Source organism: Pleurodeles waltl, chromosome 1_1 (genome assembly GCF_031143425.1).
Source record: "Pleurodeles waltl isolate 20211129_DDA chromosome 1_1, aPleWal1.hap1.20221129, whole genome shotgun sequence".
Classification (NCBI taxonomy): Eukaryota; Metazoa; Chordata; class Amphibia; order Caudata; family Salamandridae; genus Pleurodeles; species Pleurodeles waltl.
In genome coordinates this window covers 227,289,126-227,316,455 of record NC_090436.1, presented here as the reverse complement: position 1 = coordinate 227,316,455, position 27,330 = coordinate 227,289,126, and the positions used below count along the sequence as shown (strand labels likewise).

Sequence of the window (27,330 nt, the reverse complement as noted above, 5' to 3'; positions counted from 1 at the left end):
CTGTTTTGTGAGTAATGCATGCTTGTTTAGCAATGCAATATGTTAAAAATGATAAAACTTGCAGTTCCAGGCCATCCCTACCGCTTGAGGCGACCCGCAATAGTCCAAAATGGCACACTTGTTTGGATGTGATAAACAGCAGGTCACGCTGGCCTTGCCATTTGGCACCAGTGGCAGGAGTTGTGGGTGGTGCTGGCTGCAGTGGAATACCCTGGGCCCAGGCACTACAAGTTAAGCACTGCTTTACCTGGTCGCTCCTTTCACAAAGCATGACTCATTTATATCCTAGCTCCCATTTTCTTTGCAACCGATAAAACTTGTCTTCTTACTGTTCCTGCTATATCTACATACCTTGAAGATGTATATATTGCCTAGGTGCATGTGAAGTTAAATATAGTTAACATATACGTATCTAGATTATATTTTGTTACATTACATGTGTAGCCCAATATTTTTACATGACATTCCAATAAATGTTATTTGGTCCCAGCACCAAGAAACTTCTAGTGTATTCTTATTCACTTAATGAGTCAGCAAACACAAAGACATCTGGAGCCTCTCATACAAAGCTTTGCTCACTTTCAGTGCATTTGTTCTTACATTGTTGCAATATTATATTAAGAACCTATTTACTTTGATAAATTACTTTTGAAAGGACATTGAACTGGTACTGGAGCTCTTTCCTTGGATAAGAGAGGGAAATATCCTGATTATCCTTGGAAAAGAAAACATGTAATGTTCATTTTTTTCACTTTAAAAGAAATGAAAATGTGACGTACCTTTCTGACAATGCTTTCCATCAAATCCTAGTGGACAATCACACTCATAGCTGTCCCGTTTTGGCCTACAGCTGCCTCCGTTAGCGCAGGGTACATTCGCACATGGGTGCACAGTATTGTCAAGGTTTACTCCAAATGCCAACCCTTGCTTGAGGTGGATGGTGCGGTCATTTAGGATGATCTGTGAAAGGATAAACAGAGACACAAGTAGTCTTTGGTAATCAGAATCCATCTTCGTTAACATGACAAGCCTTTAAGTTCCATTATAATAATGTGATGATAATAATGAATGTAAGACACAACCTTGATTCTGAAGTTTGTCTGAATTTAATAATCTTGAATATTTTAATTCAGTGTCAATTCAATGAATCTTTTTTCAGTACAGAAAAAAATATGATCATAAGAGCACATAAGTTAAAATACAACAATTAAAAACGCAATGAAGTATGAGTAAAAAATATTTAAAATTACAGAGTACCACTTAAAATTGCAAAGGTAAAGTCTTAAATAGGACATTCTGCGCTATTTGCTGGTAAATGCCTTCATTTATCCTATAGTCCTTATTAATTTCCTTGTTTTTATCATACACAAGGAACGATGCCATGGCAAAGCTGGTCTTTATATCGTGTAATTCCATCAAGAATTGGTATGCCTTTGTGTATGTATACAGACCTCCTCTTATGAAAAGGGGCTGTCATAATCACATGCAATGTAGATTGAGTCGTAGTGTCACCACAGGGGCATTTAAAATCAAGGTGCCTGCTTGTAACCACGTTGGGAATGCTATCAGATGATGGAATATTGAAAACAGGAATCTATTCAATAAAAACATGTGGTATTAATTGTTAACCCAGCCCATGTGCAGTTGTAGACCATGAGACATCTGATAGGATGTATATAACACAACTGTTAGAAGGACCTCGTTCCTAATGTTAGTTATTAGTTCAGATTTCTACTTAACTAATTGGTTCAAGACAATTTTAGAGGTTCGTGCTATATCGCACGAGGTCTCCCGAAGGTTCAAGCTGTTACCTGCTATGATGTGTTGGGCCCTTTTAATTTCTGAAAGCCACAGTATATTACAAACCTAGTCTAGCGACACACTGTCACTTATAATGTCCAGGGTTAGAGTGGCATCATTTATGGACCAACTGAGTGCCATAACAACAAGGGTCCCACTTCTATTAGTGCTGGTATGGGCTGTGAACAAAGTTCTATGTGAATAATCGCACTTGGTTTTGACTTTGGAACCACCTGCAACCTTCTAAGAAGCTTATATTCTTAAATTTGAATGGTTGTGTTAACCCCCAGACCTCAAATACCCACCCGATATGCAGCAGCTGATACGGAAACGTGTTGTATAATTTTAGCATATCTGGTATTCACTTTGACTCAAGCTTGGCGGCAAACCTGAAAATAGCCTCATTGTTCTTGGTCATAGTAGTGACACAGGATTCTCTTTGAGTTCTCCATTCTCCGTTTTCAGAAAATCTGAGGTCTAGATAATTAATGTGCCATGGTTACCCCCATTTTCTGCCTGATGTTAGTGTGCTTTACTGTATTCACTGGGATCCTGCTAACCAGGACCCTATTGATTATGCTCTCTCTCCTTTAAGTTTGGTTGTTGCATACTGGAAACTCAGTATTTCACCCACAATTGGCATACTGGTGCACCATAGTGTATGGTACTTAGCTACCAGGGCATTGGGGTTCCAGGGGATCCCTCTGGGCTGCAGCATATCTTTTGCCACCAATTGAGAGCTCATGCAAAGGCTTCTGTAGGACTGCCATTGCAGCCTGCGTGAAAGAGTGTATGCACTCTTTCACTGCCATTTGCACTGCACCAGGTCACTTATAAGTCACCCCTATAGCAGGCCCTCCAGCCCTGAGGGCAGGGTGCAAAGTACCTGGGTGTAAGGGCACCCCTGCACTAGCAGAGGTGTCCCCATGACCTCTAGGACCAATTTTCCGGACTTCGTGAGAGCGGGACGCCATTTTACGTGAGTACTGGACATAGGTCACTACCTATGTCCAGCTACATAATGGTAACTCCGAAGATAGGTGTGTTTGGTATCAAACATGTAGGAATCATACCCCCATGCTTTTTCAAGCATTGGTTGTATAATCCCATGCACTCTTGGGGTTCCTTAGAGGACCCCCAGTACTGCCATTACAGCCTTTGAGGTTTTCCAGGCAGCCCCAGCTGCTGCCACCTCACAGATAGGTTTCTGCCCTCCTATTGCTTGAAAAGCTCAAGCCCAGGAGGGCAGAACAAAGGATTTCCTTTGATAGAGGGGTGTTACACCCTCTCCCTTTGGAAATAGGTATTACAGGCTTGGGAGGGGTAGCCTCCCCAAACCACTGGAAATGCTTTTAAGGGCACATTTGGTGCCCTCCTTGGATAATCCAGTCTACACTGGTTCAGGGACCCCTAGTCCCTGCTCTGGCGTGAAACTGGACAAAGGAAAGGGGACTGACCACTCCCCTGTCCATCACCACCCCAAGGGTGGTGCTCAGAGCTCCTCTAATGGTCCTTGGGTTTTGCCATCTTTGATTCCAAGTTTGCAGGGAACTCTGGGAGCATCTGAGTGGCCAGTGCCAGAAGGTGATGTCAAATAGGTGCTTACTTGTGTAGCTGACCAATCCCCCTTTCAGGGCTATTTAGGGTCTCTCCATTCGGATTGCAAGACCCTAGCAGAAATCCTCTGCATCCTCCACTTTAAATTCTCACCAAAGAAACTGCATCTGGACCCTCCAGGCACTCTACAAACTGCAAGAAAGAAGCAAGACACCTTCTGCAACATTGTATCTTCAGCTCCTACCTGCAACTTCAACTGTTTCCCGATCGTGCATCCTTTGAGGAAAGCCTGTCTTCAGCGTGCACCAAAAGAGCGAGGGTATCTCCCTTGGGGTGAAGGAGTCACTCCCCTGCTTCAGCAGGCACCTACTGCAACGATGACCAGTTGCTTGGATCCTCTCTCAGGCTGAGGTGCGTGGATCCTGCATCATAGGTGGTGGACTGAAGTGGTCCCGATGGTCCTGACCTACAACTGTCCAACTTTGGTGGAGGTAAGAGCTTGTCTCCCCATGCAGGATAGTACCCCTGTGCATCATGTGTTTTGCAGTTGCCAAGGCTTGTTGGCATCCTTCCACGAGGTTCTTCATGCATCTTGCGGCTTCGGTCCCCAGCATGCTATCCTGCGAGGCATTATCTTCCTGAGTGGTTCTCCAGCAACGAGGGAGCCTTTGTCGTAGTGCTGCGTGGGCCACTTTTGCACCTTCCTTTGTCCCCGTTCTGTAGGACTCTGGGGCGCTCTGTTTGGTCTTATGTGGGCTCTCTAAGTTGCTGAGAGCCCCCATCGACTTACCCTCCGGGGTAGAATCTACCTGGTCCCAGGCAGCGCCATTTTCCGCTAACCGCAAGCTTTGCGTGTGCCAAGGCTTGTTGGTGGACTCCAGCGACACAAACCAGACTGTAATCCTCCATCCAGCATGGGACATCACTTGCACTAACCAGGAACCCGAATCCATCTTCTTGGGTGCAATACTGACTGCTCTTCTCCAATGGTGGTTCTTCTTTTGCACCTTTATCCGGGTTACCAGGGGCTCCTGTTCTCCCTGGACTCTTCTGTGCTTCTTGGTCTCCGTACCCTTCTTCCACAGGTCCAGGTTGGTGTCTTGCAGTCTCTTCTAGTTCTTGCATAACCTTCTTTCTCATGTTATTGTGAGTTCTGGGAAAGTTACTGTGTTTTACTCCTGCTTTACTGGGCACTGGAGTGGTTCATAGTACTTACCTCTGGGGTTTTGTAGTACTCCCAACGACCCTCTACACACTACACTTGCCTAGGTGGGAAACCGACACTCGCATTCCACTTTCATAGTATATGGTTTGTGTTCCCTCTCTATGGTATTTTTGGCAATTGTGTCACTGGAATAAAGTACCTTTATTTTTGTAACACTGAGTATTTTCTTTCAGGTGTGTGAGTACTGTGTGACTAAAGTGGGATTGCATGAGCTTTGCATGCCCCCTAAATAATCCTTTGCTGATCACCCACAGCTACCTCTAGAGTGCCTGGCTTATAGACACAGCTACCTCTGGAGTGCCTGGCTTATAGACACTGTCTATATTTCACTAATTAGGTATAACTGGACCTGGTATAAGGTGTAAGAACCATAGTCACCCACTACAAGCCAGGCTAGCCTCCTACACCGTGAATTGTGTGGATTAGCCATTGCAAATCCCGGAAGTAAGTATATTAGTCCGTATGTATGAGGATCAACTACAGTGGAGTTGAGTCGCCTTTTCAAAGAGAGCAGGTATTGTTTTTGGCTTCTATCTTAACCACAAACCCATCCTATATCTCATAGCCCCCGCTGACCAACCCCCTGTCTCTCAGGGAGTGGTGTATGCCCCCTTCTGTTTGGGCCCAATGTTGCAGAGCTTGGAGCCATTTACTGGTGTCCGGTGTGGAAGGCGCCTTCCACTGCATTGCTATGAGCCGTTTAAACAGTACAAATCCCGATCAATAAACCTATGGAGGTGTTTGTCCCCTTTGGCTTTAGGATGGAGGCCAAGGAGGCAGGATGCAGGATTCAGGCATGGGAGTTAATACATGGCATGCTAGGTCGACTGTTGTCTCAGTTATCCCTTGCCAGGCACTATCTCAAACCATATGGTAGAACCCCGCATCTTGAAATCCACAGCGCAGACACTCCGGAGTAATCAATGGGAGCATGAGTTTAAGACATTGGGGGTATACTTGAGGCAAATAATTAAACTGGGTAAATTGGATTCTAGGGTTACATGAGATTTCTTTTACTTGTAGAAGGGCTCTCAGCCATAACATTTGGGGTAAGGGCCTAGGAAGGACCACGTTCCAACAAGCTAGCATTTCCTCTACATCAGTTTAGGCATTTGTGGCGAAGGTATCATATAACAGGGAAATAGTGCGTCTGTGACCTACTCCCATCAATAACACCTAAAGGACTGCCGACAGCGGAGGTTCTGCTTCGCCCTATTTCCAGGTAGTGTGTACCAGTTGGCAAATGGCACAATACGGTAAGAACTGCACAGGGTCAATAGTGTAAGACTCCATAATGTGATCAAAGCACATAAAGGACCCATCAGTGAAGAAGTCCCCAGTCATCGCTAAGTTTGCAGCAGTGCCTAGTATGCAGGCCAAAGGGATTAGAGAGGAGTAGGGTAGGATTAGGGTCCTGCACAAACCTTTCTCTTCAATGGGGGGCATGCGCAGTCCAACAGCCAGGTATACACACTAGTCGGGACCAATTCTCGCTCGTATAGATGTTCTTTCTGCACTAGGGGAATTACTAAGCCAGTGTAAGGGCCACTGTAGTTGCACTGCAGCATAATATAATTTAAAGTTAGGCATGCCTTATCCTCTCTCTTCTAGCAGGTGTTGTATTGAACTCTGGGCCAAGTGGCGCTGGTCTTTTCCCCACAACAGTTCTAGCATTAATCCATGTAGTACAAGAAAGAAGGATATAGGAAGCACTAATGGTAAAAATACAGCAGCCTAGGGAGTATGAGCATCTTAGCTAAGTGAGAAAGCAGCAGAGAACACCAAAAGGGGAGTGAGCCATGGATGGAGCGGATGACACAACCCAAATATCCTTCCTTGAGGTCTTCATTGTAATGATATATTTGGATACTACCTAAAGGAATCATGGCACCATTGCAAATGATAAGTTGGGAGAGTGGCTCTCAGGGGTGTTGGAATCTGGGCAAGAGGCAACAGACAAGATTTTGTCCAGTTTACCCTAAGCCTAGTACACCCATTTCATCCAGTAGAGAGACCACACCCTTTTGAAGATGTATCAATGCATCATCGGCATAAAGCAACACACTGTGGTGTGCGTCTAGGTCTGGAATCCCTCAGTGTTGTGCACAGGAGTAAACAGGAGGCAAGAGGTTCCATTGCTATTGCAAATAGCTACAGCAAAAGCAGGCACCCCTGCCTGGTCCGTCTATATAGGAAAACTATTGGAGATTAATTGTCCAATTTTTACTCTGGCTAAGGGGTTAGAATTCAAAGTGCTATGTCCATGCGCCGTAGGGTATACAGCAAAAACTCCCAACTGAGGGTGTTGAAGACCTTCTCAATATCTAAGGAGATTGCCACTCTATTACAGTCAGCCTGTGGTGTATTTTGGAGAATTCTTAAGAGTGTCTAATGTTTAAAAGTGTGCTGCACCCTGGAATAAAATCTGATCAGAGTGCTTATCAGGGGTAGGAGTCTGTTCATTAGTATTTTACCTAACACTTTACAATCTAAATTAGGCAAAGACAGTGGCCTGTAAGAGTGCACGTCAAGTGGGTCACGTCCTGGTCTGGGTAGAACTACTATGAGGTCATCCCGTTGGGAGTCCAGGGGCTGTCTGTGAGTTCTTGCTTCATTGAATACCTCTAGCAGAGGTTGGCTAAGGAGTGCAGAATAGGTGGACTAGTATTCAGTCTGCAGGCCATCCGTACTCAGCGTTTTGCTCCAAGCGATCTGCCCAAGTGCAGCACGAATTTCCTCTAGCCAGATTGGCATGTCAAACTTAGCTATCTGCAGTGGGGTGAGCTGAATAAGGGGGAGATCATCCAAAAAGGCCACCAGTTGCCCAGGGGCAGGTCCTGCTGCATATAATGTCTGGTAGTAATCGGGAAAAGTGTCATTAATGTATGTGAGGTAGGCCAAGCAGCCAGTGTCTAATCTGATGGCCCCAACTGGGATACTTTCGCAACACAAAAGGATGATGGATGGGGTCCTGAAACCTTTCACCCACTCACCTCTGTCAAAGATCTGGGTTTAATCCATCGTTCTTTTGCTCACCATGCCCTCTCAATTTGTACTGAGCCATATGCAAATCAGTTTTGACCCAGTTCTCGCCGTGGCCCACACACACTCCGATGGCAACCGGGCGAGGCCAGCATCGAGCCACTGCGTCCCCACTGTGGGTTATTTCAGCAGGTTGCTCCATCCCCTGTAGACTGGGCGGCAGCTGCGGGCATCACTCAGGGAGAGTCCTGAGTCAGCAGATTGGCGCCTCAGTAGGCCATAGGTTGGGTGCAATCGGTCTCCGCACCTCGCCCCTGTTGATCAGAGAGAGAGCTGTCAGGCGCCGGCACCCTGCAGGGCAACCTCGGGCTAACATGGTATTCTTGGGTGGGATTGGATTGATAGGATTCTTATTGGGCATGCTGCAGAGCTTCGCGCTATGTGTCCGCTCCGACAGCCATGTTGGCCACCTCCCCATTGAACGTTCTACTTAAATCCATAAAACACATGTAGAGATTTTCTGCCCTGGCATTTAGATATTTACCAATTAAAAGATTTAGATTAAGGCATTGTTCAACAGTGCCTAGACCCCTTCTAAAACCATTCTGTGTATTTGGAAGTATGTTATTAGACTCAGAACATTCTTCTAGTCTTTTTAGTGGAACTCTTCCCAATAGTTTGACTGAGGAATACAGAAAGGAGATTGGTCTCTAGCATTTCGGATCTTGAATGAGATATCTCAATATGTGCATTAAAAATGTTCTCTCTAATACCATGCAAAGGACCCACAGAAATTGTTCTAAGTCAGCCACTTGAACTGTATGGATTTCTTTCCTGGTGAATATTTATATGCAATGGCTTGCTTATTGTCCACTAGGATGGACAGCTTGAGTGCTAGTTTAATGGGATTGTTGTCACACACCTTTTACTTATTACCGAGTGAAGTGGTGCTAGTCCTTAATTTCTGGATACCAATAAGTGGTCTATGTTACTCTGACCCCTACGGCTCATAAAAGTATATTGTTGACTATCATCCCCAGTGATGGAGGGAGCCATGATGTACATTTCAATTCTAAGCACTAATTTATTGAGGTGAGTAACATACAAAGAGTGCGTAAAGAGATTTATGTCATACTCATAGGGGTCATCAAAGCCATATACCGTTGCCAGAATTAGGGAACATTTAGGCTGATTAAAGTCTCCTGCCCAGATAATAAGTAAACTTTACAAAGCATACTCCAAACCCACTAAAATCTGGACTCTTTGTTTATCGAAAGGAGAGAACATGTTACTTATTCAGTAAGCATCTGTTTGTGGCATGTAGTGCTGCAGATTCACATTCTCTACATACTTCCACCATTTAGTGTTGGGTCCAGAAGGTTACAAGTCTTGTGAGAGTTTGTGGGTGCGAGGATGAATATTTGGAGGTGTGGAACTGAGCTCCAGACAATAACCATGTTGGATAATATTGAACACCCACTCATCTGTTGTGATGTGCTGCCAGTTTTGATAAAAGAGCTGAAGGTGCCCTCCTACAGGTGTATGGGTGTTCAGAGGGGAGTCGGAGTAAATCACTTCTTGGGAGCAGCAGTAGATGCTCGAGGAGACATTGTTTTGCCTCTACCTCTACCATTGTTTCCTCTACCTTAGCCTCTAAAGAAACCTCTGAGTGAAGATTTATGTGTCTGAACTGAGAAGACGCTGTATGAAGGGAGGAGACGCTGTGCCACGCTCAGTAGAGGAGACACTGTACGCTCAGACGCCAAGACACTGAGGGATGTGGCCTCAGCTCAGAGTGGAGTGTGTGGTGTATGGGGCGACCTCTAGCCCCTAGCCCTTAGCTCAGCCCGGTTTCCCCAGCTCACCCAGCTCTCCCCAGCTTTCAGACCTCTGGTGGTCTCTGGGGGCCTCAACTGCCGGGAAGATGGGGAAGACGTGAGGTAGACCCATAGCCACCGAGCCTCGGAGGGAGACAGCCTTAGTGCAGTGAGCATGAAGCACCCCTCAAGCACCTTTAACCCCGGCCACAACTCCAGCCCCAGATCCCCATCAGGACCGGCAGTGAAAGTTGGAAGGAAAGCGTGAGGGAGAGCTGTGAGACCATTTCCTCCTTCTTGCACAAGTTTGTCAACGAGGAAGGGAGGAACCGGGCGCCCTTTGGCAGCCCCAACAGACCCATTGTCGGGGCCTACCATCAGCCTGATAAGGAGCAGCACCGGTACCGGTACAGGATCAAGACGAGCTGCCCAGACCAGCGTCAGAGGAAGCAGCAGTGAGTGAGACCACGGGGCTCCAAGAGGCTCGGGGTCTTGGGTGTGAGAGCGCTGTCAGCACAGTCAGCTCCACCTACAGTGTGCGTCAATCCCCTTGTGGACAAGGGCCAGCAGGGTGCGGCCTGTGGTGGCAGAGTCGGCGGACCCCACTCACACATACCACCTAGCTAGCAATAGCCTCAAATGCTGCATCCCCAATACCACACTTCCTGTGGGAACTCAGCGCTCTGTCCACTCGTGCACAACGCTACAGACCAAGAAAGACTGCAAGTCCACTCTGAACACTCCCTCAGTCCATCACAGATCACTCTTCCGTCATCACCCAATCAATGAATCCTTCTCATCAGGGGTCAGATATAATCACACAAATCACCCAAACCCCCAGGCCACCTTCAATAACAACGCCCAGATGGTAGAATGCCAACAGCTTTACAAAGAGTCAAAGGAGCAAAAGGAACCAAAGGAGTCAAATGAGCCTAAAGAGTCCAATGAGACTAAAATTGAGGCTAATAGCCCAAAGGCAATTAAGCTCACACCAGCTAATCTGGACAATCTCATACCTACTGTCTTTCCGGCGACGTACAAAAATACCAGAAGTCAGGTATCCCAGAAATATCTGTTTTCCCAGCTTTGAACGACACAGAGAATTATCGAACTTACCTCAAGGGATACGACAAGGAGCATCCTAGAGGGGATTAAGTCCATGCCCACACGTCAGTGCCAGTTCTCAACCTGGGAAACCCCAGCAGTTATATGTTTCTGTCATGTCACAACAGGGGGAACAGTGTAACAAACTTAAAACCCTACCGGCGAGACATCAGGTGAGACAACTAGAAAGACACTCAGGTGTCCTGCTCAAAACCACGACCGACTGCATTTAATCAAAGGGAAAGACAAAACAAAAATAACACATACATTTGGTAAGCGACCAAAGGGAGCAAAGGGACTCACCCAAAAGACAGTTCTGGCTTTTTCATAAAAGTTCAAAAACCACTCCCATCGCCAAATTACCTCCCTATGGGGCTCAACTCAATTTTCAATAAAAAATTCATGCAAGACAGAGTAACTCAATGGGGCCAGTGGCAACATGGATCAATTCGGCCAAAAGATGATTTAATCATAGAAATATCATCTGAAAGTACCATAGATGGCACGCCAATGGTAATGGTGATAAATCACAAAGGCTGGCTCAAACAATAGTGGAATTGTCTCTTATGCTTCCTATGCCTCCAAGACTAGACCTACAAGTGTCACTCCCACAGACTTTGCACCAGATAATCAGGAACAAGAGACCACAGTAGTCTTTCCCCCTGCATTGCAAATAAGCAGCCCATCTTTTGAAAGAACAAACCTTTGCTACACCGGAGAACAACTTGGCCAATCGCTGCATCCACATGCCATACACAACGCTGTGGAAAACAGACAAGTGGTCACTAATTCAAGAAGGCAGAGTGACTCGTATTGCACTCAACATTACTTGTCTCACAGTTCAAAATATATATACTCATCAAAAGCCCAGGCAAAGTTAACAACCTCAATCACTCAATCAGTACAGATCAGAGTAACCTACTGGTATCAATTAACACAACCCTGACCGCAGCAATAAATGCACTCACCTGGCAATCAGACAAGTTAGAAACACAACTGGACCTGATACATGCATTAGCCAATGCCATCAATAGAATAGAAATGAAGTTCACAGCTTTGGAACAAAGAGGACCATGAATTGACATCAGAGCACCAGCATGTGCAAGCAATCTAATCTTCTTTACCTGAAGTTCGGAAGTCTATGATCACTGAATGGAAATCAGTTCTCAACAGCTTAAGCTCCATAAAGACCCCAAATCTAGACAATGTGCAAGCACGACAGGTAAGTCACGCCCCACTGACCAAACAGAACAATAAAGATCTTAGCGTGTTTCCGGCCCATTCGCCTGGGCGCCACATATGGTAGTGAACAGGTGCCTAAGAGCTTGAGAATAACTCTGAACTCCTACTTACCTCACCTCAATGAACTAAGGAAACGAATAGGAACAAAACTACATTAAATGATTTAATAAACAACAGAGCCCTAGCTCACTCAACAACGCTCTCAAAAAGAGCAAGGAAAAGGCTAAAAAAAAGCAAAAAAAGAAAAAGAGACATTACAGATAGTGCAAAGAACGGAACATATAGTGACAACCCCAACCATGCTAAGTACATACCCCATTTTAAGATATGGGAAGACATCTCGCAAAATTCCAGGGACTGTGAATCGTCGGCAATCACTGGACAATCAAAACATTTCACCATCAGCTCCAGACGGCGTCACCAATAATGACAGCACAAGCATAAAACCTAAAGAGCCTCATGACAACACAGTCTCTCTCCCCGCTGCTTGCCAATGGAGGCAACTACAGGCTCAGGCATACCCTTTTGGCACAACAAGCACAATCTCAAACAAGACCCGGGACTCTTTATCAGTACTGTCAACGGAAATTACATCTGACTTCACGCTGGGAACCCCATTAGGGGCGAGAGCTGGCCCCTTGCATCCCACCCCAGAAACCCCAGGGCCATCGTCCCAACAATCTGAAGCACAACAAATAGACACTACTAGTGGGAATAAACAAAGAGCTAGTCTTCACACCTCAATATAGCTCTGAAGGCAACCACAACACTTTGAATCGATCAAACCTATTAAAGCTGTTTAAGGCAATTCCAGAGCCAACTAATATAGAACGGAGGACATTGAGAGAATAGCATTCAGAGGGCTACCTGAGCACAGCAATTACCGCAAATCCACCATAATGACTTAAAAATCCCTAGCATTGGCAGAAACGGTCCTGAAAAACAAACTGTATCTAGAGGAATGGGGTATTAAGGTGAAGCCGATGGGCCACCATAAACATCCACATCCCCGAAAAACACCCTGCAAAACCAAGCCCCAAAAAACAAGCACCCGCAGTATCCTAAAAGGGTCCCGACACCCCAAGATGGGTGAGCAGATGCCCAAACTCTCCATATTTTGCCTCTATGCAAACCCTACAAACTACTCTAGAAAAGTGACCTTTGTTCAAGGAAGTATAAACAGCACAAATATGAGCACAACCACTCCCACAAGATCAATTCAGCAATATGCCTAACAATAACAACAGCCAATCCGTGATCAATTACCAAAATTTGACAATTATCTCCTGGAATGTCGCGGCCTGAAACTCTTAAACCTTGAAGTAGTGCAACAGCTCTAAAAAAAAAGCAGAAATATTATACCTACAAGAAACCTGGCTAACTTTTCCATTGGCTATCCCAGGCTATCACGAAATACACTAACCGGCAATAAAAAGAAATATCTTTGTGAGACATTACGGGCGCCTATAGATTTACATAAATGTCGACCTAGATTTTAAAGCTAGCACTGTTCCCACATACAACCACTTGCTACAAATAATAAGAATAGAAATTTCTATTCCAAACAACCGCACATCAAAAACTCTTTTAGTCAATCTCTATTTCACCATCTTTGGCCAAGCAAGAGCAGAAAGTATGTCCCAATTTGTCAACTTCTTAGAAGTATTCTGCGATCACACAGGTTATAACATCATAATTTGTGGGGACTACCCCCTCAGATTTTTAGGCAAAACTGTAGATCAAGACCATCCGACGTGCTTGGCTACCCAACAACTTCAAAAATTTCTGAGCAAGCATGGACTTACTTCCATCCAGCATTTTCAACAAGCAAGTTCCTTTCCACAACCGTTCCCTGAAACCTACCAAGGCAAAAGCACCCTAGATTACATCTTTGCCACTGAGGAAGTCATTAACAATCTGACATCCTTTAAAATTCCACATTTAAATGCCAGTGATCACCTCCCACTTATAACACGCTTTGAACTGAACCCAAGTCCAATAGAAGGATACGAGTCAATAGGTCACTCGCAGGGGGACGAGGACCAACAACTAATCCGGCTTTTAAAATTGGGTCCTATAGCATCACAAGCGTACACCTCTTGGTCCAATTCAAATGGTGTGACTACTCTCTATGACTGGAGAAGAACTTTGAGCCAAATGGCCAGATATTACCAACAATCTCTTAGCGCAAGCTGGAGCAACCAACACCCTCCAATGCCATCCTACAAAGAGCCTCCCACATTACCCCATAAAGGTAAGCAAGCTGAAGCTTGGCAGACTTAGAAGATCACAAGCAAAAACTAAGGACCCTTTAATAAAAAAAGAGCTAGCATCAAAATTACAAACACAAACAAAACAACATAAGCAGCTGCTCTGGTCTCTAAAACGGCAACAATTGGAAAAGGAATCAATCTATATCTACTCCCTGATAAGAAAACACAACCACAGTGATTTATGGAGATACATTAAAAACAAGATGGGTCAGAGAGACCAGCAAATTAACATGATAAACGAGGCAACATGGATAAAATACGTAACAAAATTATACGCAGCTGAAGCGCTCCCTCTGGAACAAACAAAGGAAGACCCAGAAGTACACGATTCTGAATCAACAATAAGCTTATCTCCCTCTGCAAGGGAAATTACCATTACTCTGCAGAAAATGAAATCATTTGGGGCCCCTGGTCCCAACAGAATCCCTGCAAAAATTTAAAAACGAGATCAAAAGCTCTGGATAATAATCCTCTCCACATTGTATTGCTTCTGCCTTGATTCACAGGTTGTCCCATCGAGCTGGAGAGGTTCTATACTTCATCCAATTTATAAAAAAGGCGATATGAGGGATCCAGCCAACTACTGTTTAATTGCACTCCTGGATGTTGAAGCAAAAGGCTGTGCCTCAGCCCTCTTAGAAGAACTACAATCCTGGGCAGAGGCAAATTAAATTGTACCCTTAAGTCAAACTGGCTTCAGGGCGAGCTCGGCAACCACTGACAATATCATAGCCCTCTCTTACCTAGCCCAGGAGGCCGCCACCAAAAAGTCAGTATCACTCTTTGCCTGCTTCGTGGATTACTCAGCAGCATTCAATGCTGTGGATAGACATCTTCTATGGAGCAAGCTAAGAAACAGGGGAATTCCAATAAGCTACTAAGGACGATAATGCTACTGTACACATCCACCTGGGTACGGGTCAAGCTGACGAACTCTACCATCAGCAAGGAGATCACCACTAATGGCCTAAAGCAAGGATGTGTTTTAGCACCATATTCTATTCAATCTATGTACAGCAGACATGTCACAGGAGCTTACGCAAGCAAATTTGATACCACCAAAAGTTGGAAACCTAAAAATCACCTTGCTCCAATATGCTGACGATATTGTTATGATGGACCACTCCAAAATCGGCTTACAAAAAGCTCTAATAGCCCTGAACAGCTATAATACGGCAAATAAAATGAAAGCAAATGCAACCAAAACAAAGGTTGCAATATTTGGTGGGTCAAAGAAACATCCGCTATTACGATGGAAGCTGGGGCCACTCACCATTAGCACTTCGGACACGTACAACTACCTAGGCACACGACTATCAGCCAAAGGAACACCTACTGCCCAACGTCTTCACCTTAAGACAAAGGCTGACTTTATAATGACCAGAATATGTCAGCTAAGCAATTTAATAGAAAGCCCTTCAGCAAGACTAATACTTCAAATTCATAAAACTACTTTTTTACCAGCACTGAAGTATGGCCATGAAACCTTTCCTGGACAATTCAACGCTCTGATAGATAAGCTCTAGGTAAAAATTTATAAGAGTGTTCAAATTGCCACAATGTATCAGAAGTCACTTGGTTAGGTTAGAATTTGGTCTGGAAAGTCTGCAATGTGCACTGACTTTCTGAAATACTATCATAGGATAGTCATGCCCCCCCACCCCCAAATACTCTGAAATCAGCCTTGTGCCACATTTTTTAAACAAAAACAAACCTCTGGTCACAATACCTCTCAATAGCTATAACCAAACTTCAAATCGACCAACTAGCACTGATCAAACTAGCCCAGTCACATACTCCTATCAAATCTATACTGGGAAGACAGACGAAAACGCCCTCTAGAGCAAATGACTTAGAAAAATTGAACAGCACCCCCACACTGGACGCGTTGGCGCACTCTTATTTAAACATCACACAAAATCTGGCACCACAGCCATATCTTACCTGCTCCATCAGGAAGGTCTGCCTATCCCAAATCGCTTTGCAAGGCTCCTTGGCCTAAGGATAAAGGAGTTTAATCCGAAATGGAATTCTCTCTCCAACCTAAAAGGGTGCAGGCTCTGCGATTATAAATCTGAGACTTGTATTCATTCATTGTGCTGCTGCCCGACATTACTGAATGTACGACACACTTTATTAAAACCTTTGTTTCTTTGCCATGGCATAAGATCCTGCACAGATGCTAGATTTTTGGTATTCACTTTAAAGGAACCGGCTGATCTGGCCAAATTCGGGAAGTATGTTGTGCACCTCCAAGCAAAACTGAACGTTCACCCCAATGTGCAAATAGATTCCCCGTTCTAGCCATGAACTGTTCTTTTATGCGGACCGTATTTTATATTTTTCATGAATTTTAAATTTTATATTTTGTACCTTCTTTTGCAATGATTTTAATTAATCACACAATAAATTGATGATGAGGTATCTGACCTCTATTGTATGTTGGAGATGACTCAGCTGAGGAAGGTTTAGAAGCCGGGTTGTATTGCGGTCTATGAAAACTCCCTCGCAAATTGGGAAGTTGCAGCACACCCATAGATTTTGCCACCTCATTATCCTTTTTCACTTTTTCCAGGACCTGGTCTACTTGGGGCCCGAATGTGAAGGGTGGCGGAGGAGATAAAGAGGGCGGGCCCGAATGTGATGGGTGGCGGAGGAGATAAAGAGGGTGGATGAGCTTCTTGTCTGTCTCTATCTGTCCTCCATTGCTTGACTGGAGGTGTAGGATGGTGCAAAACCTCCTTAAATGAAAGCTGTCTTTTAGAAGGAGTAAAGATAGCAGTCTTTACCAACACTGTTCCTGTTTTAGGCTGGATATGAAGCTGAGACTGCTTGCCTTGGAGCTCCTGCTTCATTTTATGGAGAACGGGCTCCGGTAGCGATTTCGAGCTCTTTCTGGGATTGAGTTTTTTTGGTTCCGAAGAGGATAGTTTTGGTGCCCAAGTCATCAGAGCCGAGGCAAGCAGTCTTTTTGGTGCTGAGAGAGCAGGAGCGAATGGGAGGTGGAAGGTTTCTGTGTCGAGAGAGATGGCATTAAGCTCAGAGTGGAAGCAACCGTTTCCGGCTTAGGTTTCAGTGCCAAGCTTGAGGGTGGGACATCCGAAAACGTTTTCTGATGCCTGCCACGGCTGGAAAGCCGTGGCAGCTCAAGAGTTTTAGCTTCCAAGGTGGTATGCTCTTTGGTCGAAGCAGGGGATAATTTACTCCTTGTTTGTTGACCCGGGGGGAATTTCCTGCACCCCCAGTGTCATTTTTGGTTTTGGAGTATGAATCTTGTATGGAGAATACCTCCTCCTCTGCAGCTGAGGCCTCCTGGATCTTCAGCTCCGTTTCCGACATGATGTCCTGGAGACTGAAAATATTGGGCATCTGTTCTATCTCCTGCCTCTCTGTATTTCCCTTCGATAAGCTCTTCTGTAGTGCAGTCTTTTTTTACCTTAAGGATTGGCAGGCCTCACAATCCTCCCGGTGCTCCGGCGACAAAAAAGGTAACAGTCCTGATGTTGGTCAGTCTGAAAAAATTTGGAATGGCACTTCAGACAGAAGCAGAAGGGCGTCCGTTCCATCAGTCTTTCATTTTCCGAGGTGTAGAGTAGCGAAAATGGCCGCCCGAAGGACACTGCCCAAAGGGTCTGAGTTGAAAATTTGAATCACACTGAGGTTTTTCTCAGTCCCGAATCGAAATGGCTAAAGAATAACATGATCAGAAACCATACTGATGGAAATAGGAAGGAGGAGACTTACGCAGTCCTGAACCGGAGCTTCAAAGAAACACGACAAGAACCGACAGCGGAAGAAAACAATCTGAAGATAGAGCCGAGGACTATGAGCATCACCAGCAAGATGAGGAGTCACTACATCTCATGATTTGAAAGACTTTTCCAAACAAAAAAAACGTGTAACCTTCTGGACCCAACACTAGACGGCAGAAGTATGAAGAGCATATGTATCTACAGCCACACATGCCATCGAACACATTGGTTCAAAAATTAATGATCAAAAGATTCAGAATAACGACCATGCTTTTTAGGAGTAATTGGAAGTAACGAGAGGCCAAGAAAGTTATAATTATTCTTAAAATTGCCTCAGTAGAAATCAATATTAACAGACTCTCCTTTGCTTTACCCGCCCTGCAAGCAGTAGCCAAGGTTCAGACTGAAGTAAAGCCGTCTATGGCTATATCATTGGTGGACTAAATCTCTTGGAGGCTGACGATCTCAGTTCCCTTAACAAATTTTTCACAGTCCGCAATTAAGGGTTTATTCGCTAGACCCCCCCAATATTCCAGGATACCACCCCCAGAGTTTTTAGTGGTCCAGAGTCCAACTCTATAGAACTTGGATTACTAGAACCCCTTTGAGCCTGTTGTACATGTTATTGAGCTCAGCATAGTTAACAGAGTAGCCTTTCGATTCAGTCTCGTTGCTACAATCAATAGGGTACTGAGGAGATCTCAAGCTGATAGGCTTCGAGCCTCTCTTCCACATTCCCTATTTCCCTACTAATACAGTTAATTGCCCCAGTTAAAAAATTGGTAATAGAACCAACTGACGACGTCTTTAGGAAGAGGATTAATCGCTGCCTTTCTTTTGCCCACCTTTGTTAAGGAGTAATATAGAGACTCATTACAGGAGGTAGAAATATAACCACACAAGCAGGTACAACAAATAAATTATGCTGCAAAGTCGGAAACGATCAAGACGTACAGAATCCGTAAGAGGTCAAAAGGTGGGTGGCGCCCAGCCCAGCCTTGTCCAGGCGCAGAATGGCCAGCTCTTGGCCTGGGCACGCGCCAGGGCGAGCCCCGGGCACGCCCAGTGCCACGTCTCACTCGTGGCTCTTTTATGCCCGCCTTCTCCCTCATTTACCTCCTGGGGTAGCACAAGGTGTAGATTCTGGGCAATGTAGTCCCAGTCTGCAGGATGGCTGTCAGATTACGGCGTTTCCCGCGCCTCGTGTCACTCGTGCCTCTTTTATGACCGCCTTGCCCTTCCTTGACCACCAGGGGCAGCACAAGGCAATGTGGATTCTGGGCACTGCAGTCCCAGTTTGCAGGATGGCTGTCAGATTACGGCATTTGTCGCGCAGCGGGTCACTCGTGCTTCTTTTAAAGCCGCACGAGACGATGTGGATCCGGGGCAATGCAGTCCCAGTCTGCAGGATGGCTGTCAGATTACACTGTTTCCCATGCTGCGGGTCACTCGTGCCTCTTTTGTTACCGCCTTGCACCTCTTTGACCTCCTAGGGCAGCATGAGACGATGTGGATTCTGGGCAATGCAGTCCAAGTCTGCAGGATGGCTTGTCGCCCGCCCTCTTCATTGGCAAATTCTTAGGCGCATCGGTGTCTTTGATATGGCATCTTTCCGTGAAAACACTTGGTACCAGATAAAAATAAAAGCCCAGAGGTGTAACAATCACAGCATGCTCTCACAGGGGCCGAATACCACACTCACGCTAGGTACAAAAGGCAATTTAGGAGTCTGTTAGTAGTGGTGAGGGGAGCAAGGTGAAATTTGGAGGCTATTGGCTGTGGCGGGGAGCTGTCACTGCTCTACCTTTCATAGTAACCCTTGATCCTGGCGAATGGCATGGGGACAGCCAGTGTCAGGGTGGCTGGAGATGTACTTTGTACATTATTAGTAGGGAGACACTTTGTAGCGCTCCATTCTCACAAGTATGGATGCCATAATGAAGAATATGCGAGAGGCAAAGGAAAGAATGTGCACAGGTATATAAGTAGAGGAGGAAAACAAAAGGACACCACTGTCTTCCCAACAGTCTCTTTCTCTGCTTAAAACAAAGGACATCCAAGTGCTGTACAGTAAACTCGGGCTTTTTAGTCATTCCTTTGCACCGTCTGGGTCTGTAAACTGTGAAATAATCACATCCATTTTCATTGTTTACATTGTTGTAAAATGTAGTTCTGTTTATTTCATTCATGTATTAGCCATAACAAATATCAATCCGTTTAATAGGAACGTGTGTTCTCATACATCCTTATTATTTCTTCCAAATGAAAAAAATATATTTCCTGTAGTCTGTCTATTACCATAACCAAAAGGATGTTAGATAAGATATTGAAATTGCAGCAGCAGTTGACAAGAAGAATCAAAATTAGTTATAACCATTCTTTTTGACAGATGTGTTTAAAACAGAAATTCTTTTGAGGAGATTATTTTGCTGAATCCAATTACAAGTATTGTTTTTTTTCATCAAATGACACTGTAGATTATTTACAAAAATGTTTCAGGGCACACACATGGGACTGGCCTTTATCCACTATTAGTAAATCAGCAATGTCGGGAAAGAGAATTAAATGTATTCAAAAATAGCTTAACCACAAAAAGCCCAAGGTGACATCAATTACTCCTTCAACATACTCTTAAAAGGTGGAGAAAAAACCCCAATATAAACCTTGTCACACATACACAGCCACTGACACTGTACCGCACCCTTTTTAGTTCACCCATCTGTTTCTGCAAGTTGGATCCATTGCCCTCCACAGCTGAGAAACTGAGCAACTTGGGAATCCTCTTTGTCCCTGAGCTCTCATTTGTCCCTCACATTATTGCTGTGGCCTACTACGGAAATATCTTCAAGTCTCCAAATGGACTACAGAGTTGAGATTCGTTATGGCACGCCTAGATATTGTCCCATCACCTATACAGGACCTCTAGAGTAACCGTGCACTGTACCAATTTCCATCATTGTACCGCCGGTAATGACTGATGTTGATCCTGAGCACGCATGTGAAGGAGATGTTTATCAGGAACACACTGAGATGCTAGTCGGACATCAGCTAAATCTGAATTAAAAAGAGCGGCTTACCTTTTGAATACTTCCACTAAAAGGCTTCCCAACGCCAGAGTTTTTCTTCACTGAGTCGTAATCAGGAACGCCACCAACAAAAATGTCTGTGTTGCACTTAATTTGAGTGAAGGCTCCCTGCGAAACAGAAGAGAGACGTTTCAAGGGTTTCATCGTTGTGCAGCTTTCACACAGTGACCATTTCAACACCAACCAAGAAAATAGTTCTGTTTATTATTTGTTGGTAATGCATGCAAGAAACCATGGTAGTTTACAGTCTAGGGCGCTATTAAACTGCATGGGAAATTAGACATTAACATTTTTTATACTCCTGTCCCTAGACTTCCATATTTGTCCTCACTTACGTTCTGTTGTGCTATACATTGTCTTTATGTGGCCCTTCTGTGCTATGCAAAACAGCCTGTGCGAGTTCTTGTCATTTCCAGTTGTCCACTTGGGTGTTCCCAGACATTGGATGTCCCTGCCATAAAAGAAAGCTCTACTGTGACTTATAGATCTTAAGATACAGGCCTCTCAACCCCACTAAAATCAAAAGGGATATATAGGGTGAGCTAGGACCCTAAACAGCCACTGTCACCATCAAGTATTCCGGTGCCTACTAGACTTGCATTCAGAGGCGTAGCATAGTGAGTGAGATTAGGAGGGGGGATCTAAATTTGACAACTAAAAAAGCAGTGGGCTGTAGGTTGGAGGGTTGAGATGACCAAGGTTCTGGATGGACTATCTCCATGAAGAACTGATTGCATTAGATGGGCCCCTGCCTAAAGTGGCACTAAGGGCAAAAAACAAAGGACTGTTACTTTTCCCTTTGATGTACCTCTAATTAGGACTTTGAAGTAAGAGACGCTAGTTATTGGCCCTAGGCTTAATATAACACCGCACAGCAACACCAGTAGTGTCCCCCAAGAATAACATGGCCATAGGGCCCATTCTGAAAACCATACCTCCTAGTGATAAATGTTTTTTGAGGGGTGGGGTTTAATTCTGGTGCAGAAGTTGGTAAGTACTTCTAGTTTTCTCTAACTATCTCTATTGTAAGTGTTGAATAGTTTTCATAACTGTAAACACAGTAACTTTTATTAGATAGATAAGACCCGTCTGCACATTGGCATTATTAAATATTATTGGGTATGTAAACTGTTTAAACTCATAACACTTCCTGGAGTAAGCGATGACGGCTCGAATTCGAAGAACTGTGAGACTCCGGTGATGAAACGGGGTAATTACTTATCTGGTTTGGATGTCACAGTTTTGTGGAAATCACACAAAACATTGCAGTTAGTGCTCAGTAACCTCAGATTGCCCGGGGATTCCAACAAAGGCCTCACAATGAAGATATTAGAAACGAAATGCCAACATGGACATACATTTTTCATTCACCACACAGTTTAATTAAAGAAGATTTTTCAGATTTTGTTTTCCAAAATGGCTAAGGAGAAGCAGAAAAGAAGATGCCAAAAATGAAATAAATTGATAGAAGTTGGAAAAAGGGTTGTAGCTTCAATGTTTCATAGAAGACGTGATGGAAGGCCTCAGCCATAACTCGAGATCACTCGAGAGTGGGACAGAAAACGCAGAACAGAATTTTGTAGGAGGCCACCATAGTGGAACACTACCCTCCTGATAAACATTTCAACCACTCCTCCTAGGTTTTGCATCTTCCTCAGCTTAGCCCATCTGAACTCACCCCTAACCAGCCTGCACTATTGCACCTCACCCCACTCTGTTGCATTGGACTTTTTTGGCTTGGCCAACACCTTGGCAACGGCACAGGCAACCAATCCAATGGGAACCTCAGTCTGAGTTCTGGCACAGTTGTTTCCATATGTCAGATATTTATTTTAATATCTTTTGGTCATTTGACAATCGTTGGTGTTTCTGGGCTTTTAAGAAGAGCTGATGGAAGTAAACAAAGTTGAGAGGTACTATGCAGCACCAGCATAGGATGCACAACCATTCGGTAGCCACATCTGTGTCCCCGGACTTAAGGAGGTTATTGCAACTGTTGTGGTACTTAAAAAGTAGTGTTCAGCTGAACAAAGCATGTGGTAGAAGTATTGCTCTAATTGGTATTAGCACCGCAACAGTCCCACAAGTAACCAGCCAGACTCAGTGGCAAGGCCCTTGCAAGATGTTCCTTGCCGGAATGTGTTCTGGCTTTAAAAAAAATTCCAACGTGAAGATTAGTCGATTATATTAATTTATTTTAAGTAGAAAACAAGGCACAGCTGATTAGCAATGGATGACTAAAGTTCTTAGAAAATTGAATTTCGAAGCATGTGAGATAAGTTATGCAGATGCAGAGTTTGACCAGCAAATGTAACTTGTGTACTTGATCGATATAATAGAGACCATCATTGACAAAAAGTATTGGCAAAACCAGTGAGCGTCGCTTTTGTGACCTATTAGCTTTGTCACTGGTTTTAGCCACACTGTGTAGCATCCACTATGCTGAGCACCATGGCTAAAGTAAAAAAAAAAAAAAATTCTAAAAAAGAGCTTTGATGCACCCACTTGCGCCATTTTGTAGGCGTGCACACTTAAAATGACACAGGCGCTTTTTTTAGCTACCAATCCTAGTTGAATTAATAATTAAAAATAAAATTAAATGTGCAAAGCTTTTTTTTTTTTAAAGTGAACAGGCCAGGGGAGCAGGAGCCACACAGGGGAGGGAGGAGGGGAAGACTGAAGGAACACAGGAGCTGGTGCAAACACAAAAGGGGAGGGGTTTATGCATGAGCAATGGGGACAGGGTGAGAGTGAAACCAACAGTGGATGGGAAAAGCAACAGAGAGGGTGCGTGTGGGTGGAAGCAATGGGGAGACGCACGTAGAATAGCGCAAGAAGGAGGAGGCAGAGAGAAAAGGCAGGCAACAGACAGCAACATGGAGTGCAAGGTGAGAGATGTACACAAGTAAGACAGCTCGTAAATACACACATTCTAATGGAGTACTTCACACAAAAAAGTAGTGCATGAAAAGCAGTGGAAGAGCATTGATGCCAGCTAATGAAAGAGATTGTAAAGATGTTATGCTCCGTGGGAGTGGCAGATATGCGCTGTCTAGAAGGCTGACCTTAAAATGTGACATTAGATATGGTTACAGGGAAAAGGAATGGTCCAAACTATGAGTGAAAGAACTAGTGCTACATTTGAGCGTTAATGTTTGTCTTTTGTCAATGAAGAACATGGAAGGAAAGTTTCTTCTTAGCGTCGTGGACCCGTGTTATGATTTAGGATAAATACATCAAAGAAGATAACTCGACCAACATGCAGCACTGTTTTATGGAGAACATGGAGGGCCAGTGATGCAAATACATTGCTTTTTGCCCATCATCAGAATTGGGCACAGAGTTAAAGATGGTGCATGCCAACAAGTAAAGAATACAATTTTATTCCATTTGTAAATAGTGGTTGCAAATTGCACACTGGCTTTTTGTAAATGGAATAGTATTTTACTGACTGACCTATGTACAAATATGATGGTTCACAAAATAGTCAGGGTCGCAGAATGAACCACCAAATTGATATTCATTAGGCAGGTTGCAATTTGAGACCCGCCACAATCAAAGGACTAGTGACCTGCAAGGTTCAGAAGACCATCATATCTTTTACTTTGTTTAATTCATGAAATCTTTTTGAAATGCAGCCCATTTTATTTAAAGGAACTGTGCCTACTCTCCCTGGAATATTTTCCACGATTCACAAAGAGGCTAGTGTGATGTTTGTGGTGTAGTACATGCTATGGTGGTGTGACCTTTCCAGATAGTACACTTGCAAAACTCTCTTGGGTCCAGTCAGACTTGTTTGTAAGTTTTAGTCACCAAAATGAAAGAGACATTTCCAAAGATATAGATTTTTCAATCAAATGTAAATCTCATCTGTTGAGACAAGAGCGCAAACAAGCATTAGTAACCATAAAGTTTAGAAACTTTTGAAAAGTTTGAAAGAGTTGTGTTTGCTACTCCAGCCCAAGTGGAGCAACCAAATCTAACAGAGAGAAGGTCAGGGGGCCACTAAGGAGTATTTGGACAGTTATCTGGTCACCAAACTAGTCTCAAGTCCAGTTTCACACTTTACATCAAGACCAACAGAGGTTATAATGGAATGGTATTGATGTTGGGGAGGCATGATGCTCAGGATTCTAAAAGATGCTCCGCTGCCTTGCAGTCGACAGTGGTATCCTTGAGGTTATTCCTCGGTCCATGGGTAAGGTGGGGTGACTTTGGCCACAGGGGTCGGTGTCCCTTAAAGTCCTCTTTGAGCCAGTAGAAGGCCAGCTGCAGCTGGGCTACCGATAGCCATACACAGCAGGTCCAGCAGTATCCTGAAGAAGGCGGTGTCCCTCTTTGGTGACCAATCTGCACTCAGATGACACTTCCAGGTTGAGCAGACTCTGGTGCAACTTTTGGCCATCAAGGATCGGTCTTTTGGGTTGCCCAGCGGCATTCAGCAGCGATTCGAAGAAAGTGGCTACTGACTTGCCGGAATGGGCTTCTTCAGCTTTGATGGCACTGGTGTTGGTTCCAGGAGGTCAGTCGACTGACCCTTGGAGTCACTTCTTTGTTCTTGGGCTCTGGAGTGACTTTTCCATGAGCCAGGAGTCACAGTCCTCTGTTTGCTAACCCAAGGTGAGGCAGGTTCAGTTCAGCAATCAATACTTTTTCCAGGTCCAGGGTCAGCAGGCCAGTCCTCCTTCAGTTCTCTCTCCAGGTCTTTCATACTCTGAGGTTCAGGGTGCCAGGGGTACCCTGTTTATACACAGAATGTACCCGAGGGAGATGATGCAGTCACTAGTCAATTGGCTACTACGATCCTTCCTGCCCTGTTAGGACTTCAAGCTATGTATGGCATCTAACAATCCCAGAGTGCACTATTCTGTCCACTCTCGACATGTCTGAACCCTTTCTTGGATGTTGGTAGCCCACCCTTGAGGTATGGCTATTTGTGGGCAACATACCCAAGGGAAAACCATTTTGGCACTGGTTTCCTTTCTCTGTTCCTGCTGCCAGCCTGTCTACCTCAAAAAAGAGGCAGCCCTTCAGGAGTGGCTTCCTGCCAGAGAAAACACCTTCCTCGTAGCAAGTTTCTATTTCTCCAGGGGCTTGGATACGTTCACACTACTCCCCAGGAGGGTAGAACGTTATATGGTGGTCAGAAACTGTGTAAGGCTACTGGACAAACTGGGCAACAGAGTGGCAACTTCTAACTGTAGTCTTTTCTTAAAACTGACAATAAATTCAACTTGGGCATTGAATTAGGTTTAATGCCCGATTAATTTCATACCTTGAAGTACTAATTTTAGAAGTCCCATTCAGAAGTTAGCTGTGCTGAGAAATCAGCTGGTAACTCTAAGTTAGCCAATGTGGCTACTAACTTTTCCACAGCAAAAATGACAATTTGGAGGTTTTACTGTTAGGGCATAATAAAAGTATATGTGCTACTTAATACTATACCAATCCCTGCCTTAGGGATCCATAGATCTTCTTAGTGGAGTCTTGCATATATTGTTAAGAGAAGTGGGTTTTTTGCTATTGGTTTAAATGACAAAATCAAACTAGCAGTGTACCCTTATAAGGAAGTTTATGCCTACTGGGGGTACCCGACTCAACATACATACATTTTGTAAGGGGTTAGAATGTTGGCACTGAGCAGGCATTGGGGCACTCTCAGAGTAAAAAAACCAGCAACATCAGTCCATAACCTTAGGGTGATCTTGTATAAAGAGGCATTTTCATACAGATGGCATCCAAAAGGGATCCCTCCCCCTGTACAAATCAGCTATCAGTTTGCGAATCAGTGATCATGCAACTCGGTCCGCAGCTTTTCAATGTTTTGCGACCAGATTATGATTGCAGAGCATTGATATATTAAGGTCAGAATTGCTCAAAATATGTCTATTCCAAATCTGAAAGCATTTCAAAACCCATTTATCAATTTGGGAAACTTTTCCAAATAGGTAAATGGATTTAGTACATTTGAAAAAGGGTTTGAGCATACACCAACCCTCTGATTTACTGTGACAGAGGGTTTGCAAACCCTAAAACTCTTCATACATGAGACACCTGTTTTTTTGCTTTGATCTGAATAAAGTATGTTTACTTTCTGCTCTCAGAGGGATGAGCCTGGAGTTTTAGTGAACATTGACTTACCCTTATACCATTATTCTGCCACGATTAACAATGTCCTTTTAATGTTTGTCAAATTAGAGCTGCTGCTGACTTCAACATAATTTTTTACAGGTAGGAATTTCAATACTTTGACCAGCCTATTTTTGCTTAATTTATTTACACATATGTATTTAGGTTTTGTGTATAATTTATTTATTGTATACGTAGGCATTTAAAATAAAGTAATGACTGCAATTACATGACAAACTAGATCTACTGTACTAATTCAAATGATTGTGTTTAGGTTTCATTCTCATACTAAGAAAAAACTAACACAACTATAACTATTTAGGAGGCTGGCATATTGGTCCTCTATTTTTACAGAAAAGCATG

The 27,330-nt window shown here is 44.1% G+C and overlaps 1 protein-coding gene across 2 annotated transcripts in view; it reads right to left on the bottom strand.

The window, feature by feature from the left end:
• The window catches only part of EGFLAM (EGF like, fibronectin type III and laminin G domains), a 563,129-nt gene that overhangs the window by 43,009 nt on the left and 492,790 nt on the right, over positions 1 to 27,330 (bottom strand). For both annotated transcript variants that reach the window (XM_069221264.1, XM_069221268.1), the window contains exons 17-18: positions 20,830 to 20,946; positions 780 to 960 (exon numbers count right to left, since the gene is read on the bottom strand). In XM_069221264.1, the coding sequence (XP_069077365.1) occupies positions 780 to 960; positions 20,830 to 20,946 (298 nt within the window). The remainder of the gene's footprint in view (positions 1 to 779; positions 961 to 20,829; positions 20,947 to 27,330) is intronic.